Source organism: Muntiacus reevesi, chromosome 20, assembly GCF_963930625.1.
Source record: "Muntiacus reevesi chromosome 20, mMunRee1.1, whole genome shotgun sequence".
Classification (NCBI taxonomy): domain Eukaryota; kingdom Metazoa; phylum Chordata; class Mammalia; order Artiodactyla; family Cervidae; genus Muntiacus; species Muntiacus reevesi.
Window position 1 is genome coordinate 25209608 of NC_089268.1, and position 17422 is coordinate 25227029.

At 38.8% G+C, this 17422-nt stretch overlaps 1 protein-coding gene across 8 annotated transcripts in view; it reads right to left on the reverse strand.

Annotated features, from left to right (window-relative positions):
- Positions 1–1122: 1122 nt before the first annotated feature.
- The window catches only part of PKHD1 (PKHD1 ciliary IPT domain containing fibrocystin/polyductin), a 432300-nt gene continuing 416000 nt past the window's right edge, over positions 1123–17422 (reverse strand). For 7 of the 8 annotated variants that reach the window (XM_065912087.1, XM_065912089.1, XM_065912090.1 and 4 more), the window contains one exon: positions 1123–6355. In XM_065912087.1, the coding sequence (XP_065768159.1) occupies positions 5901–6355 (455 nt within the window). In that variant the 3' untranslated portion in view covers positions 1123–5900. Of the gene's footprint in view, positions 6356–12467; positions 12674–17422 lie in introns of all 8 variants that reach the window. The other variant, XR_010660007.1, reaches the window with a different exon arrangement.

The window sequence follows — 17422 nt, forward strand, 5'->3', positions numbered from 1 at the left end:
GTGATCTTAGTTCCCTGAACAGGTATCAAACCAGCACCCCCTGCATTGGAAAGAGAAGTCTTAAAAACCAGACTGCCAGTGAAGTCCCTAAGAAACTTTGGAGCATATTATTTCTCACACCATACCCTTTGAAGCCCATGGCCTTTTGACTTAAACCTCTATCTCTCAAAAGTCTGAGTCTCTGGAGTCCACTTAATAAGTGCACTGTGACAGCTGCTACCAAGAGGCAGCTTTTGTGTTTAGGGTTAGAGCACCACTTGGTCTTGGTTTAGAATAAGTCCTTGTGGAGCAGGGCTGGAGGAAGTGCAGGCTGTGGCACTGATCTGGTGAGAGTCATGTTAGCCAGTAGGAATTCCAAGTGCTGTGAGTGTCATGTTGGGTCCACTCGTGACTTAGGGTTAGCAACTGGTTCCCCATTGTTTCCTCGATATGAATAATGGAAAAGCCATTCTTCATATTCGAATCTTACTAAGAGATGTTGAGCCCATAGACATACACACCTGTACCCTAAGGCCCTTCACACAGAGGGACCCTCGGTGACATGCCCTGTATGATATTCCAGGGACACTGTGATGAGAAAATAGACTTGTTAGCCCTTTAATCCTTGCCCACTATGCAACATTCTTTTCCTCACTCAGAGATTTTCCCTACTCTTCCTTTTATTCATCCCTGGGCTCTCTTCCCAGTCCTTTCATCTTCTCCGTCCACTCTCTTTCTCCCATAGATATTCATGTCCTCTCTCTTTGTAAAAGTTTTTTCCCATAAGCAATTTCTAAGCCTGAGTATTGCTAACCTTTGGACAATAAAAACATGGAGAAAATATTTCTAAATTTTATTTTTATTAGTAGCATATTTTAAGAAAATATTGACATTTAAAAAGATATAAAATATGAAGTACAAATCTCCTCATATTCCCTACTCCATTATCTAAAGGTAGCTCATGTTAAAATATGTATTGGCTATCTCTCCATAATTTTTCTGTACATAAATCAACTATAGGTAAAAGCACATTATACACATTTTTTGCAACTTGCTTTATGTTTTTTAGCCTAATGGTTTATCTTGAATAATTTTCTACATCAGTCATTCTACTGGATAGACGTACCACTAAATTAAGGAAATTTTTAAAAAGAAGCAGATACATTAATTTTTTTCCAATTTTGCCTTGCACCATTGTAAGGATTCAGTAACTGTTTACTATAAAGTGGAGAGAAGAATGCTATTTCTCACATTTTTGAAAGGAGATTGATTTTCTTTCCTCTTGTTATGGCTGCTCATTTTAAAATAAAAGATATAGTAATAATAATAAATGAGTAATCATTTCTGAAACTGAAATGAGGGATGATATGGAAAAATTAGCTTCCCAGGTAGCTCAGTGGTAAAGAATACGCCTGCAATGCAAGAGTCACAGGTTTGATCTCTGGATGGGGAGGATCTCCTAGAGAAGGAAATAGCAATTTGCTCCAGTATTCTTGCCTGGGAAATCCCATGGACAGAGGAGGTTGGCAGGCTACAGTCCATGGAGTGGCAGAGTCAAACACGACTTAGCGACTGAGCACACATGCACAGAGATATCAAGTCAAATGCCAGTAAATTCTAGAAAGTCCTACAAATGTGTTAAACAAAATTTCTGTCTCAAAGCAGACCAGATTGATGGGCAGAATCTATTCTTTTTTTTAAATTGTTCCAAGCAAAGAAATCTCCAGTCTGTTTTGAGGTAGAAGAAATGTTTGTAAACAACCAAATCTACATATTTGACCATTTAAACCTCATTTAACTTTATAAAAAGATGCTTTATCCCTTTAAAAAAAAATTACATTCTGGAAATGTAGTTTGTCTCTCAAATATGTCTGTAATTGGTCACAGTGACATAGTGTAAGCTGAAATCAATTGTTCCACATTCAGTACAGTAATTCCTTCTGCTTATAGTTCTTTCAAAATTGACATTGAATACAAGTTCTGGAAACAAAACATGGAATAAATGCATGAATTTTAAATGACAGAATTAATTAAAATTCTTTACTTTTATTGACATGTACATGACATTTTATAGAAGCTTGGTTGAATAACATTTGCATGTGATCTACATTCAGTTTCATCATACTCATTTTGCATATGGTTTGCATACATTTCAATGTACAGTAATTTTATACATTCAGAGTTAGATTGCTAGAAGGAAGGGAATCACTCAACTGAATAATCTCTGAAAGGGGAGGGCTCCGAAGGACTAAAACCTCTTGCTACTCAGCAGCCTCTTTGGGTAATGAGATGGGCAAGTCTGCTTCAGAATACAACCTTGGTGAGACTGGTCAAGGCTTTCTCTCTGAGAGACACGTGAAGCTCTGTCAGAGTGGTACCTTTCCTGAACACAATCCCCCAAACTCAAGAGATAATGAAAACTACTCCAGCTTCCATCATCCCTCTCAGCTTTAACATCCATAAATATTTACAAATAATTTTGAACTGTCTAGAATTTTAGTTTGTTCAATAGCTTGGGGGAAAGGAGTCCTTCAAACAAAATAAGAAATAAGAGACAAGAAGTTCTTTGAAATTACATAGGAACAAGACATTTTAAATTACTTATTTGAAGAAAGGGTAAGTTTTGATACTCTGGGAAACATTTACTGAGTCCCCTGTGTTAATGGTCTGAGTAAGTTTGGGGTTGGCTTTATCTAATCAGCTTATCTTCAGACATAAATGAACCAAGAACTGCTCCCTTTGCCTCTAGCATTTACCCAATTCTCCCATTTTAGAGGAGGAAAACAAAGACTGCCTTAACTATGGGTTGGGGATTCTGGCCAGACTCTGAAATCCCAAGACACATGCAAGAGCCCTGCATGTTACTCTGGATAATTCTGGTTGCTATTCAGGTCCAAAGAATCCATTCTGGACTTGGGGATCCTAAATTTTGGTGGCATAAAATTAATAGGTCAACTCTGGCTGTTCCCAAACAAGCATAGGATCAAACTTGCCTTCCAGAAAGATCAGGGTTTAGTACATGGGGGATGGATAAGAAGATAGTAGAAATTGGGAGAAGGGTAAAGAAGGTGCAGAAATGACATCTGGTAGCTGACTTTGGGGAAGGGTTAGATAGAAAAAGGCAAGTCGGTGATTTCTAGATATCTGACCTGAATGCGGTCATGCCATGTATTGTGTGAAGGCAATGTAATACTGGAAGGCAGAAGACATACTTTCTCGCAAATGCTTTCAAATGATGACTTTCTGTCATCATCTGAAGGATAAATCTAGTGGAAGCTCTCAGTAGGCAATTGGATAAACAGTATAGACCTCAGGAAAGACACGTAGGTTGGAATTGGAGGTGGTGAATGGAGAGTGTATAGACAGACCCTTAGTAGGCAGTTTTTATATTTCTCAAAAGCCTTAACTACAAATGCTTTTGTACTAAATAAGCATAGCTCTCTGAGGACCCAGAGAATCTAGCATAATGTCCTGGGGAAGGCTGCCTACCTCCTTTCAGAGGCAGCTTTAAGGTCTGAGATGTCAGTAAGACATCTAAAGGACACAGAAATTGAGAACTTTCCCACCAGCTTGTGTAGAGTGAGACATAATTTCTCACTGATGCTCTCAGAGGACGACGACTTTCTGCCAGTAGTACCTCCTCTGGAGCTAATTCCAGGACGTTATTATTTAAAATTCTGCCATAGAAGAGTGTTTTTCCTTCCTCTTTTCTAATGCAAACATAAGACATCCCTTTCATTTTTCAGAGACTGGAAAATCCTGGTTTAGATAAAAGCTGAGAGCAAGTTCTTTCTAGATATTTTCTTTACCTTAGTTGTCTTGGCTTCACTCATTGGTGGAAAAGATCTTCCAGATACACAGTTGGGCTTGCTTAAAGTATCATTTAGTTTGGACACAAATGGGCCCTCTGCAAATGTGTGAATTAGGTGAAGCTCCCTTTCACATCCTTACTCAACTTATCAACATGGTTAACCCTCTGCTATGGTTTCCATCTGAACCCCCAGCACAAAGCCTAGAGAGGCTGCATATGATATGATCTCTGCCATGCATTAGCTTTCCCAAAAAACAGTCCTCTAATAATTCTCTAATAATTAAGTGAGCTGATAATCCACTTGGCCACTTGGTCATCTCTGTTCTCCCAATAGTTTCCTTCCACTTTTATATATGACTCAGTTATTATAAGAAAGAACTATTGAAAGAATTACTGTGGCCCACGGACCATTTCCTTACTCAGACTTGCTATTTTTATATCCTTGTCCTTAACTAAAATATCAGCAAAGCCCAGGAGAATATAATTTCCATGTGTCAATACTCATGAGGAGCAAAGATGATGTGTTTGCTCAACTGTAGGCTCCTAATAATGACTGAATTTAAGCTGTAAAATAAAATCAGTTTGTAAAAAATCAGGCAGGTGCCTTATGGTTGGAAGGTAAGCTCTGATAGACCAGAGAGCAGGGTCTTCTCTTGTCCTTCAAATATTCCCATAGGATAAAGAAATGTTTCACTCTAACACTGCAGAAACCGCTGTAGCCAACCAGACTTTGTCATGACCCCTTCAATAAGAGAAGCCCAAAGCACTGTGGGTAATCATTCTAGAACAGAGGTCTCTAAACCTTTTGCTACCAATTTCATGGAAAAGCAGAACATTTATTATGCACTTTATTTATACTGTAATGCTGCCATTGATCTTACAGGAGGCTGGAGACCCCTGTGACCTGGAGGTTGGGGACCCTCTCCTAGAAGAGGCTTAATACCATCCCCTACTATAATAAATCAGCCTGCAGTGGGAAGTCTATCCCTTCTCCAGTGGATCTTCCCATCCCAGGAATCGAATTGGGGTCTCTTGTGTTGCAGGCAGATTCTTTACCAGCTGAGCTATCGGGGAAGCCCTTGAATAAATCAACATTATACCTTTATTAAAATTGCAAAATCAAAAAGATAACCAGCTTAAGATAAAAACAAGTAAAAAAAATCAGTATTTGAGTACTTATTATTTGCCTAGCATTGGACTAAGATTCATGATTAATAAAAAAGATATGTCAGATGTTGTTTCAACCTACATCATTTATATGACTATTTTCCATGTTAAAATTGAAAAGAAAGAATTCAGAATCCCTATTCTCCTTTCTGGGCTTACAAGATAGCATAGTGGTGAAGAATCTGCCAACAAAGGTCCGTCTAGTCAAGGCTATGGTTTTTCCAGTGGTCATGTATGGACTATAAAGAAAGCTGAGTGCAGAAGAATTGATGTTTTTGAACTGTGGTGTTGGAGAAGATTCTTGAGAGTCCCTTGGACTGCAAGGAGATCCAACCAGTCCATCCTAAAGGAGATCAGTCCTGGGTGTTCATTGGAGGGACTGATGTTGAAACTGAAACTCCAATACTTTGGTCACCTGATGCGAAGAGCTGACTCATTGGAAAAGACCCTGACACTGGGAAAGATTGAGGGCAGGAGGAGAAGAGGATGGTAGAGGATGAGATGATTGGATGGCATCACCAACTCAATGGACATAGGTTTGGGTGGACTCTGGGAGTTGGTGATGGACAGGGAGGCCTGGCATGCTGCGGTTCATAGGGTCACAAAGAGTCAGACACGACTGAGAGACTGAACTGAACTGAAAGAATCTGCCTGCCAGTGCAAGAGACACAGGAGGCACAAGTTTGATCCCTGGGTTGGGAAGATCCCTTGGAGGAGGAAATGGCAACCCACTCCAGTATTTTGGCCTAGAAAATCTCATGAACAGAGAAGCCTAGTGGGTTACGGTCCACCGGGTCACAAAGAGTTGGACACGACTGAGCACACACGCGCACATTCTCCCTTCTTAGTCCAAATGGTCAGGCCTCATCTTCCCTGCTCACTGTGATCCAGACATATTCTGAACACTAGAACTTTCAGCCCAAGTGTCCTCACCCCTCCTCAATCACAGCTGTTCCTGAACAGCCTCTGGATGTACTGAATGGAGGCAGAATGCCTCGGTGGCCCCACAGGAGCCTGGCTTCTCCTGGGAAAGCCCTAGACTGATGTGCCCCTTGCCGAGCTGACTCTGGCCCTGCAAACGCTGCCTCTCTCGTCTGAGGTCTGGGCAGAGCAGCAGCAGCTGATCTTGGCCTGCCAGCTGGTATCTGAGCACCTGCTCCTGGGCTCCCTTCCAGCCCCCACTCTCCTGCAGGTACGCCTGCTGAGCAGGAGAGCCTGGAGTATGGGTGTTCCCGTGCAATGGGACGCTGGTGATACTGGGAGCGGGCACAGCGGCCTCTTCTCGGCTGCCGCCTTCCTCTCGGACCACGCGGTGGCTCACCTTCCTTCTGGACACGCCATTCAGGGACTGGTGGGGGAGCTGGTTCAGCTTGGCCAGCATAACCTTCATCCTCAAATCTGTGAGAGACAAGGAGGAGGAGAAGAAATAGACTTAGTTCTCAATCTGCTTGAAAGACTGCATGTTTCGCATATTTACCATTCCTGAAAAGCTATCACCAAATAATTAAAGACTGAGTTATATCAACTTACCAATTTCTAAATACCGTTGGGAGTACACACTTTTTCAAAAAACCCATGTCTCCCACACCCATCAATTAATTAATTGATAATTAATATAAATTGTCTAATACAAATTTGATAATATAGCTTCCCAGAAAAAACTTTTACAATGTTCACAATAAGTCAGTCAGGATTTTTCATTGTAAGCATGGCAGCTTAAATATGAAAATTAGGCTAGAATCAGACCTTACCATGTGGGTTAACTCACACCTGTATTAATAAATGCAAAACCAGTCTTATTAATACTTCTGACTTTTATGCCAAATTCACAATTTGAATATATTTTATTTTATAAAAGAAACATATGCAGAGATAAATATATAAACAAGTATCTATAAGAGTGTGTATATAGAATTACTCACCTATAAGAATTATCTTAAAACACACCCTAGGCCTGAAATATTTTTTCCACACTGTCTTTCAAAACCCTCTGCCTTCTTTTACTTACCTCCCCAAATTTCTCTCTTTCTTCATAAAGTACTTCCTAACTCATGAATGTCTCACTCTCACAATTCATTGGGTATTGAGGAATGTATCAACCTAGTTTTATAAACAATAAAGTGCTATAGTTCAACTTTAAAATAACTTTATTACTTTTTTTTAAATCAAATTAAAGGTAATTCAAGATTGTTAATGTCACTAATACATTTACATTCCAGTATGTGTTCCTTGAAGAGAGAAAGGCTAATAATCATTTAAAGTAATACTTTTATAGCAATTACATGCTGGGCACCAGGTTTTATATATATATGTAATTTTTTATATATGTATATATTACATAATTTAATCCTTACAACAACCCTCTGAAGTAAGTGTTATTATCATCTCCCTTTTAGAAGGGATACAGAGATTAAGTAACTTCTCAGGACCACAAATAACATAATAGCACATCTTACTGTATAGAAGTCAAGATTTATGACTCCAGAGTTGTAGTGGGAGAACCACACAATGCTGTGTACAATTAAAGCTAGCAAAGGTGAGTTAAGAAGAATGCTTGGCTAAATACATGCATCAGAGTGTGGCACATGTGGAAATGTCACCTTCCATGTGCCTTAGAGTAAAATAAAAGGTTGAGAACTACCCTAAACCCCTGAGAGGTATATGGCAGTACTGTCACTGACATCTCCCATCCCTGGTTTTCTAATTTCTCATCATCAAATGCTTTAACATGAATTTTTATACATACATACTTTTATATACAAGGTAAATGCTAATTGATAAACCTGTGTATTATACCTCTCTCTCAGTTTACTGAGCCTGTCTTGGCTTATGTTAGCAGAGAATCATCAAGTCTGTATCATAGTGTAAGAGACAATATTATTGTATAAATATAAATAACATAATATAAATATAAATAACATCGTAACATAAATATGTTTAACCTATATCTATCTATCTATCTATCTATATATATATATAAACAAGGGCTTCCCTGTTGGCTCAGATGGTAAAGAATTCGCCTGCAAGGCAGGAGACCTGGATTCGATCCCTGAGTTGGGAAGATCCCCTGGAGAGGGAAACATATAATATACTGCTGATTTGGAACAGTAAAACAAGATAAAGTAATCATGTTGTTTATATTGTTTTGATGATGTGTCAGTTAATATTCTGTGAAACCCATGTTATCCACATCTCTCCTCCTCCACAGTCCTTTCTCCTAGCTTGTAACTGCTATGGTCCCCTAACTATAGGATAATTCTCTTGCTTAGAGCTTCCAGGTTATCCTAGTCTCCCTATGGGACTTCAAATCCTTCCAGAACTATTCCTTGACAGCTCAAAGGCATTGATTTACTCCTCAATACTTGTTGACTGGAGTTTCTCATTTGACTTGTGCAACTGTTTCTATTATTAGTCACCTTTCCTTGTATGACAGTCTCATCTTCCTCTTAGGACTTTTGAGTTCCTCAGAGAAGGAGCTTTTTTTTGCCATCAACCTTGTCCCTCTATTAAGCCCAGCCCTATGTTGAGTCCTGAGTTTGGTGTCATCTCTATAATTACCGCTCCCACCAGGAGGAAAAGACATAGTTTATCAAGATCAGCAAATAACCAAAGAATAGGAATAATAAATTGTCAAGTAGAAGCAAACTTAAAAAAGGAAAATGGGCTTTGAATTTTTATCCCTTGGTAAAACCAATACCACTTCATGTAAGGGGAATCAAACACTGCAAGTCACCTATTTTCAATCCATTGAAGATATTGTTATCCTATTTTTGAGAGACCGTCTTTGGAAATCTATTCCCCCTTGTTCTTCGAGTCTGCATCTATTCATGAAAGACTAACACGAGCGCAGCTTTCCTTTGCAAGCCCCAAAACATTTAAAAATCTCCCATGAATTATTTACATGGCAGCTCCAATCAGCAACATACCTGACAGACTCCCCAGCCGAAATGAAAGTGCGCTGTGTAAAGGTGTCGAGGGAGGCTGGCCGCCTCCCACTGTGAGGTTATAGACAGAACTAAGTCAGCACACATTATATGTCAGCGCCAACATCAGAAGGAATCCGATCCTTTGATCTTGGACCTCCACAGGAAGCTTAGATCTCAGACAAATTAGATAAAAAATGAATTTATAGCAGATATGTGTCCTAAGGCATTCAGCTGAATGTTTGGGTCTTAGGGAAGGAAGAACAGTGAGTATCAAAACATATGCAACAGCAAGCCTCCTTTCTACCTCCACCTTGTTGGTGAATCCCCATTAAAATAGAAAGATAGGATTTCACATTGCCCCTCTATGTCTCTTAGAGTCCTATTGGTGGGTTTGATCAAGTTTCAGGGAGACTATGGGAACATATATCCTTACTCTATGAAAAAGAAAGGCTTGGTGGTTTGGGGTCCATGCAGGTTCATCCACAGTTGGCTATAATTTTTCTTAGATATCCTTAACCTCTTTTGGCTTCTAGAACTTTCTTGGGCAACCAATATCCTAAGCCTATGATTTTAAAGATTTGTGTGGGTAGTAGTCGTTAGATTCTTCTTCTCCCTCCTCTATTTTTTTTTTTTTTTTGCTTGCTTTTTGATCCGTCACCTGTTTGCTGTATATTCTAAGATTCCACAAATAAGTGATATCCAACAGCATTTATCTTCCTCTATCAAACTTACTTCACTCACCAGTTTCTTTTGCAATGGGGAAATTAACAATGAATATCCCCTCCCTCTGCACCACTCCCTGTCTTTATTTTTATAGCCTAGTCTTCATGTACTGCATTTAGTGTAGGATGACTCGGATTCAGTGTGAAAGACCCAATATAAGCTCCTCTATCTTGAAGCCTAAGTAGGATCTAAAGCAGAAAGATGAACAGTGGATCAACCAACATAGAATAGATTCCAATCAACCAAAAATAAAAAAAGAATCAATCAACCAAGAATAGACTCCACTTTGGTTTCTCATTTTTCAATAAGGGGAACAGTCCTGCCCACATATTGAAGAAGATATACACAATAATTAATAAATAACATTAAATTATTAATTGGAAAAAATTGCTATTAATGACAAATATAAGTACTGGGCTTCCCTGGGGGCTCAGTGGTAAAAAATTCACCTACCAAAGCAGGAGACAAGGGTTCAATTCCGGTCAGGAAGATCCCCCTGGAGAAGGAAATGGCAACCCATTCCAGTATTCTTATCTGGGAAATTCCATATACAGAGGAGCCTGGTGGGCTATAGTCCATTGGGTCGCAAGGAATCAGACACAACTTAATGACTGAGCATGCATGCATTACAAATACTATCACCTATGTTTTTTCTACATTATTTGTTCTTTTAAATGAAAAATTATTATCTATTTTTAATAGGAAATGCATGAAGTATGGAAATTTTTAAAAGGTAAAGAAAAAGTGCCTTTCATTCCACATTATACCATAAGTGATCTCCACTTTATTATTTCTGCAATACTCTAGCAATGGTTATATTTTAGTAAACCTAATTCAACTCATTAATCTACTCGAAGTTTACTTTGGTAATTTTCTGAAGTATGAATCTAGATTACTAAATGTTCTAAGAAGTCAAATTTGTAGCCCCATTAATAGATGGATGCTTCTGTTTTCCTTTATTTTTATTATCTTCATCATAACTTACCTAATTCATCATTTCTATACCTAATATCTATATTTACACCTAACTGAGATTATTTTTCCTAATGCTCATATACTCTTGTATCATTGTCACACTGTCTGAAAAATAGTGACATAAGTATTATGTCTCTGGTTGAACTTCCTTTTCCCATTACCAAAAATCCCATTTCCTGTAAAAAATTAGTTTTCTGTCATTGATCTATAGTTTCTGAAGAATTTTAGAATCATTTTATACTGTTCTACTCTGTACAAAATAATTGAAATGGTGTTAAACATTTAGCCACCAGGGATTCCTAAACCAAAGTTAATTTAGAAATAAATATGGTCTTTACAATATTAATTAATCTAATTAGAAACGTGCAGTAATTCCCTATGTATTTGTCCTTAAACTCTTCAATGAAATACAGCTTATTTTTTGTGTAAGTCCCACATATCTCTTGTTTTTCCCCAAGACAGCATATTCCTTGGCCACTATTTTATATTTATCTTTCTTAACTGTATACCCCTGGATTATACAATATGATTTTTGCTTAGACTGACATTATATTTGACTAATTTACTCAAGTTATTAATAAATATAGTAGTTAATGGTTAAATCTTTAAGTTATCATTAAACAATCTTCTGCAAATCAGCATGCATTTTCTCCAAAATTGTCCTCTAAATTTTGTTTTAAATTTGACTGTTTCTTCCCATTCCAAATATATATGTTATAAAATTTTGGTAAGAATGAGTTCTGTACTTTATCATTACTTAAGTAGAAATTTTTCTAATATTCCATTGTTAATGATGATAGTGGATCTTGGTTGCAAATAGCATTGGAACTCCCCATCTTATCTACCAGGCAGGCTTTTATTCCTGATAATAATTTTTAAAGTTTTCTTTAAAGAATAAGTGATAGATTTTATTTATGGTTTTTCAATTAGGAGATGTTCATATCTTTTTATTATATGGCATGGACATGCTATTTATTAATAACTTCCAAATACAATTTGACTTTCTTGGGAACTGAGGGCAATTTCTGGTCCCGAACTATTTTGCTCTTCTCTGCTTCCAGATGTCTTGAGGTCAGCCCCCTCCTCTCCTCTCCCTGCCATTTCTATAGATTTGTACTTACAAAAGGTAAATTGATAGTCTTTTTATTTTACATTCACAAAACACACCATATAGTCAGTAGGATTCAAATGTGGTAGACAGAAGAATCCATGAAGTTAATGTTTACAGTTGCACTTGTATGGTATGGGGCGCCTTTTCACCTGTCAGTTTTCCACTAACACTGGGGACATGGATTTCACATACACAAGCACACAGTGATTAGAGGCCACAGATCAGGGTACTATGTGGAGAAGGCAGTACTGAGGTCTCCAGCAATAACTCTATGACAAAGACAGAGGGAGTCATCAGGAACACAGGGAGAGGGAACTCAGGTGGCCAGCAGAGAGCATCACCTACAAGGAAGGCATCACATCTTGCCCATGCTAAGACCCCAAAAAGCAAAATGCAAAAAGGCAAAATGGTTGTCTGATAAGGCCTTACAAATAGCTGAAGAAAGAAGAGAAGCGAAAGGCAAAGGAGAAAAGGAAAGATATACCCATTTGAAGGCAGAGTTCCAAAGAAAGGCAAGGAGAGATAAGAAAGCCTTCCTCAGTGATCAATGCAAAGAAGTAAAGGAAAACAATAGAATGGAAAAGACTAGAGATCTCTTCAAGATACTAGAGATACCAAGGGAACATTTCATGCAAAGATGGGCTCAATAAAGGACAGAAATGGTATGGACCTGAGAGAAGCAGAAGATATTAAGAAAGGGTGGCAAGAAAACACAGAAGAGCTATACAAAAAAGATCTTTATGACCCAGATAATCATGATGATGTGATCACTCACTTAGAGCCAGACATCCTGGAATGTGAGGTCAAGCAGGCCTTAGGAAGCATCATTATGAACAAAGCTACTGGAGGTGATGGAACTCCAGTTGAGCTGTTTCAAATCCTGAAAGATGATGCTGTGAAAGTGCTGCACTCAATATGTCAGCAAATTTGGAAAACTCAGCAGTGGCCACAGGACTGGAAAAGGACAGTTTTCATTCCAATCTCAAAGAAAGAAAATGCCAAAGAATGCTCAAACTACTGCACAAATGCACTCATCTCACATGCTAGCAAAGTAATGCTCAAAATTCTCCAAGCCAGGCTTCAGCAATACATGAACCGTAAACTTCCAGATGTTCAAGCTGCTTTTAGAAATTGCCAACATCGCTGGATCATAGAAAAAGCAAGAGAGTTCCAGAAAAACGTCTACTTTTGCTTTATTGACTATGGCAAAGCCTTTGACTGTGTGGATCACAAAAAACAGTGGAAAATTCTTCAAGAGATGGGAATTCCATACCACCTAACTTGTCTCTTGAGAAATCTGTATGCAGGTCAGGAAGCAACAGTTAGAACTGGACGTGGAAAAACAGACTGGTTCCAAATAGGAAAAGGAGTACATCAAGGCTGTATATTGTCACCCTGTTTATTTAACTCATATGCAGAGTATATCATGCGAAATGCCAGGCTGGATGAAGCACAAACTGGAATCAAGATGGCCGGGAGAAATATCAATAACTTCAGATATGCAGATTACACCATCCTTATGGCAGAAAGAGAAGAACTAAACAGCTTCTTGATGAAAGTGAAAGAGGAGAGTGAAAATGTTGGCTTAAAACTCAACATTCAGAAAACTAAGATCATGGCATCCGTTCCCATCACTTCATGGCAAATAGATGGGGAAACAATGGAAACAGTGAAAGACTTTATTTTGGGGGGCTACAAAATCACTACAGATGGTGACTGCAGCCATGAAATTAAAAGATGCTTGCTCCTTGGAAGAAAAGCTATGACCAATCTAAATAGCTTATTAAAAAAGCAGAGACATGACTTTGCCGTCAAAGGTCCATCTAGTCAAGGCTATGGTTTTTCCAGTAGTCACCTATGGATGTGAGAGCTGGACTATAAAGAAACTGAGCACCAAAGAACTGATGCTTTTAAGCTGTGGTGTTGGAGAAGACTCTTGAGAGTCCCTTGGACTGCAAGGAGATCAAACCAGTCAATCCTTAAGGAAATCAGTCCTGAATATTCATTGGAAGGACCGATGCTGAAGCTGAAACTCCAATACTTTGGCCACCTGATGCAAAGAACTGACTCTTTCGAAAAGGCCCTGATGCTGGGAAAGATTGAAGGTGGGAGGAGAAGGGGACACAGAAGTTCAGTTGGTTGGATGGCATCACTGACTTGATGGACATGGGTTTGAGTAAGCTCTAGGAGTTAGTGATGGACAGGGAAGTCTGGCGTACTACAGCCCATGGGGTTGCAAAGAGTTGGACATGACTGAGCAATTGAACTGAACTGAATTCAAGACCCCAAAAGATGTGCAGCCATTATCCTGTTGTTAATCTTATGAACCAGAATAAAATTTCTCCATCTCCTTTAGAGGAGACGAGTGGTCTTTTTTTTCTGTCAGCTATTGTAGGAATTGCTGGAATCCAGGGGTCTGTGATAAGGGGAGGGGAAATGGAGAAGGATCCATTCTATTTCTGCCTTCACCATTCCCTCAACAGTTCAGTTCATTCACTCAACAACGTTCATCAATGGTCTCATGTTATAATGCCCTCTGGCGTTAGAAAAGATACAGACCTAATACGGAGGCATCGGGACAAGATGAACACGAATAATTATATTACATATAAAAGGTGTTTAGTGAATAAAAGGGAAGTGTCACAAAAGTTGAGAAAAGGGGACTATTCCTTCTGGATAGCTGAATTTTAAAAAGAGAAAAAATATTCAACCTGGGATTGGAAGGAAGGAATGAAAATTTAGATTTATGGTTATGTGAGAGAAGTGTGTCTTGGAACTGAGATTCTTAAGTTATGTACAGAGAACAGGGTCCAAGCAGGAAAAGAGAGGGAATAGAGGATGGACATCTGTAGGGAGTTTGTTAACTGAGACTGACCTGAAGATGCAGCTGGGAAGTGGAGTAGGTAGAGGAAACAGGGATGTAAACCAAGACACTGCAGAGATGGAATCGATAAAACTAGCAAGCCACAAGGCAAGGTCGTAATGGAAGGCCAAGGGTTAAAGGTAACTCTGAGGTATCTAGCCTGGGAGGTCTGGGGGCTATTCACCAAACTAGGGGAACAAGGGAACAATCGCCAAAGAATGGTACAAAGCTGAGTTTCCACAGAGCATAGCAGGACTCCTTCTTGGTTCTTCTGTGGACCCCAAGTGTGTGCAAACTCTACAATTAAGCCTTTAGCAAATGGGATTTGAAGCAGTGTGATATGATTTATGAACTGGAGAGACTAAACATGTAACTTAGGATAATGAAAGTCTTTCTCTCCTTAGCATTATGGTGATTGCATTACACTTTTTTGTTTATCACCTGGAATTGTTCATTTTCCCCAAAATATTATTCCCATGTCCCAATCATATTAGAAAGCCATAAAGAATAGGTGGCCAAGTATCATTTCTTTGTAACTTTGCAGACAGAGGACCTTAAAAGGTATAAAAAAAAATCAGGAAATAAATACATACTTGTTTCATCTGTATTGGAAGATGAAATTTAAGCTCATTCATTTCTAATGGGTGATGACAAGCAATCCTATTGGAAGAAACGGCACAGGTGAGTGTGTGTGAAGGTGTTAGACCAGTCCCAGGAAGAGTGAGCTGGTGGAGGTGAGTGTGAGGAGGGGGCAAGAGGGTGCAATCCAGAGAAAGACAAGGTAGAGTCAAGTCTTGAAGAGCTCTGAGTCCTAAAAACAAGTAAGACCAATAATAAATAACACACACGCAGCATACACAATGTGCCAGAAATCTCCCCATGCTTACAGTGATACTCACTCACTTAACCAGCATAACAACATCTGAGTGTGGGTGATATTATTAGGACATTTCTCGTGATGAGGAAGTCAAAGTGCACAGAGGACAGTTGACCCTCTTGAGGCCATGAAGTAAAGTCAACAAGGGAATCAGATTAAACCCAGTCGTGCCGATGCCCAAGTTTTATGCTCTTAATTGTCAACTTCTCCTGCCTCTCCAACTGAGGTTGGTAATTCACTAAATCTTGTGAATAGCAGAGTGACAAAAGCATATGTGAATTTTAAAAACTGGCTCAGATGCTCCTTATGTCAAATGCCCTGGTAAAAGTAAAATTCAAGGGATAGATACATGCTTTACTCCCTTCCCTGCTGCATACATACAATTTTTGGTAAAAGCCGTAACATGATAAATTTATAGTCTGTATCTACTGGACAGCAGAAATGCTCGATTCTATCAGCTAAATATTTGATGGTGATGCTTGGTGTTTGCAAATTGCTTATGAGAGAGACAGGCCTATCACTTGATCAGCAAATGCCACCAGTTTAAAAACACAGAAGGAAAAGGAAACTAGAGTGTCATGGTAATAATAGAACAAAACCAAATTTATTTAAAGCTAGCAGTAATTAGGTATTTATAGCTGGTAATAGTTTCCAAAGAAAAGCAGGAGATGTCTCATTACTTTCTTTGAAAACAATGCTCTTAAGATGTGGACAAAGCTTAGAAGATAAGAAAACAAATCCACTTTGATCCCCAGGGGAGCGTTTGGAACACACATCTTTCTATTTTGAACTTGGATGTCCTAATAAAATGGCCTCTTTCATTCTCCCATCTCTTTAATCTAAACTCATCCACAGGAGCCCTATCCCTTGTTTCATTCCTGATAATTTATTAATAAGCCACCACATAAAAAATGTCCCTTAATAAAACATCCAGGCATTGTGGACTGCGTAATGTAGCTAATTTAAGCTGGGAAACTGAGATTCATGTAGATGGTCATATTAGATTAGGGGAAAGATTAGCATCACTCCTGCTGTTTGCTGGAGAATGCAGCTGAATATGCCCTTCTTCTCAGAGCTGGGTTCCGAGGACCATTTTCAAACACCTGTCCTGAATTTGCAAGCCATGATATGGACAAGCTTCTGGGAACCAAAATCAAAGTAGTCTTAGATGGAATCTAGAAAGAGTTCCTGCCCCCTTCTCTCAAACTCCATCTTTCACACTCCCACCCACTCATATTTCCTACTACTTTCTGATGCAAGTCCAGGAGCTGGATGGAAAATAGATGGCTAATTTGATAGGAAATTAAAAAAAAAAAAAACCCTCATTTCCTCTGTGGAAAAAAAAATGCAAACGAGCAAACAAACCGATACACAGATACACACACTGTCACCAGAGTTCATGAAACTCATTAGAAGCAGAATGACGTCAGACTGCTATGGCTTGGTTAAACATCCACTCAGAACCAGTAAGATTTGGATTCCTTTCCAAGCAGAAAATATCATGATAATTAGTTATTACTTAGAAAACAAGCAATATTTTTCCCTTTAGAGCATATGTTTCAAAATTCAGATCTATGGAAGTTACTGAATATTTTTTATACACCATATTCATACTTGGCAAATCCATCTTGTGTTCTGCCCATTGTCTTTGTAATTTCTGTGTCCTCAAAAACACAGAACATTGGTCTGAAACAAATGCTTATCTTTTCTCTGCTTGGCAGCAATTCTAATGGCCATTTAACAATATAACAAACAAAAATCATCTGGCATCATGCACAATGTAGGCAAATAATACCTTTCACAAAAAGTACGACTAAGCAGCAAAGCAGGGCTTAACAAAGCTGACATTTCTTGAGGGTTCTATATTCAATCTAATTTGCATAGTTGGTATTGGGCAACTCCAGGCTCTTCGTTCCAGATTCAATTATGTTGCCAAACTGGCAGCTTTGCAATAGCTGAGGGAAAGATTATATGCCTATACTCTGGTTTT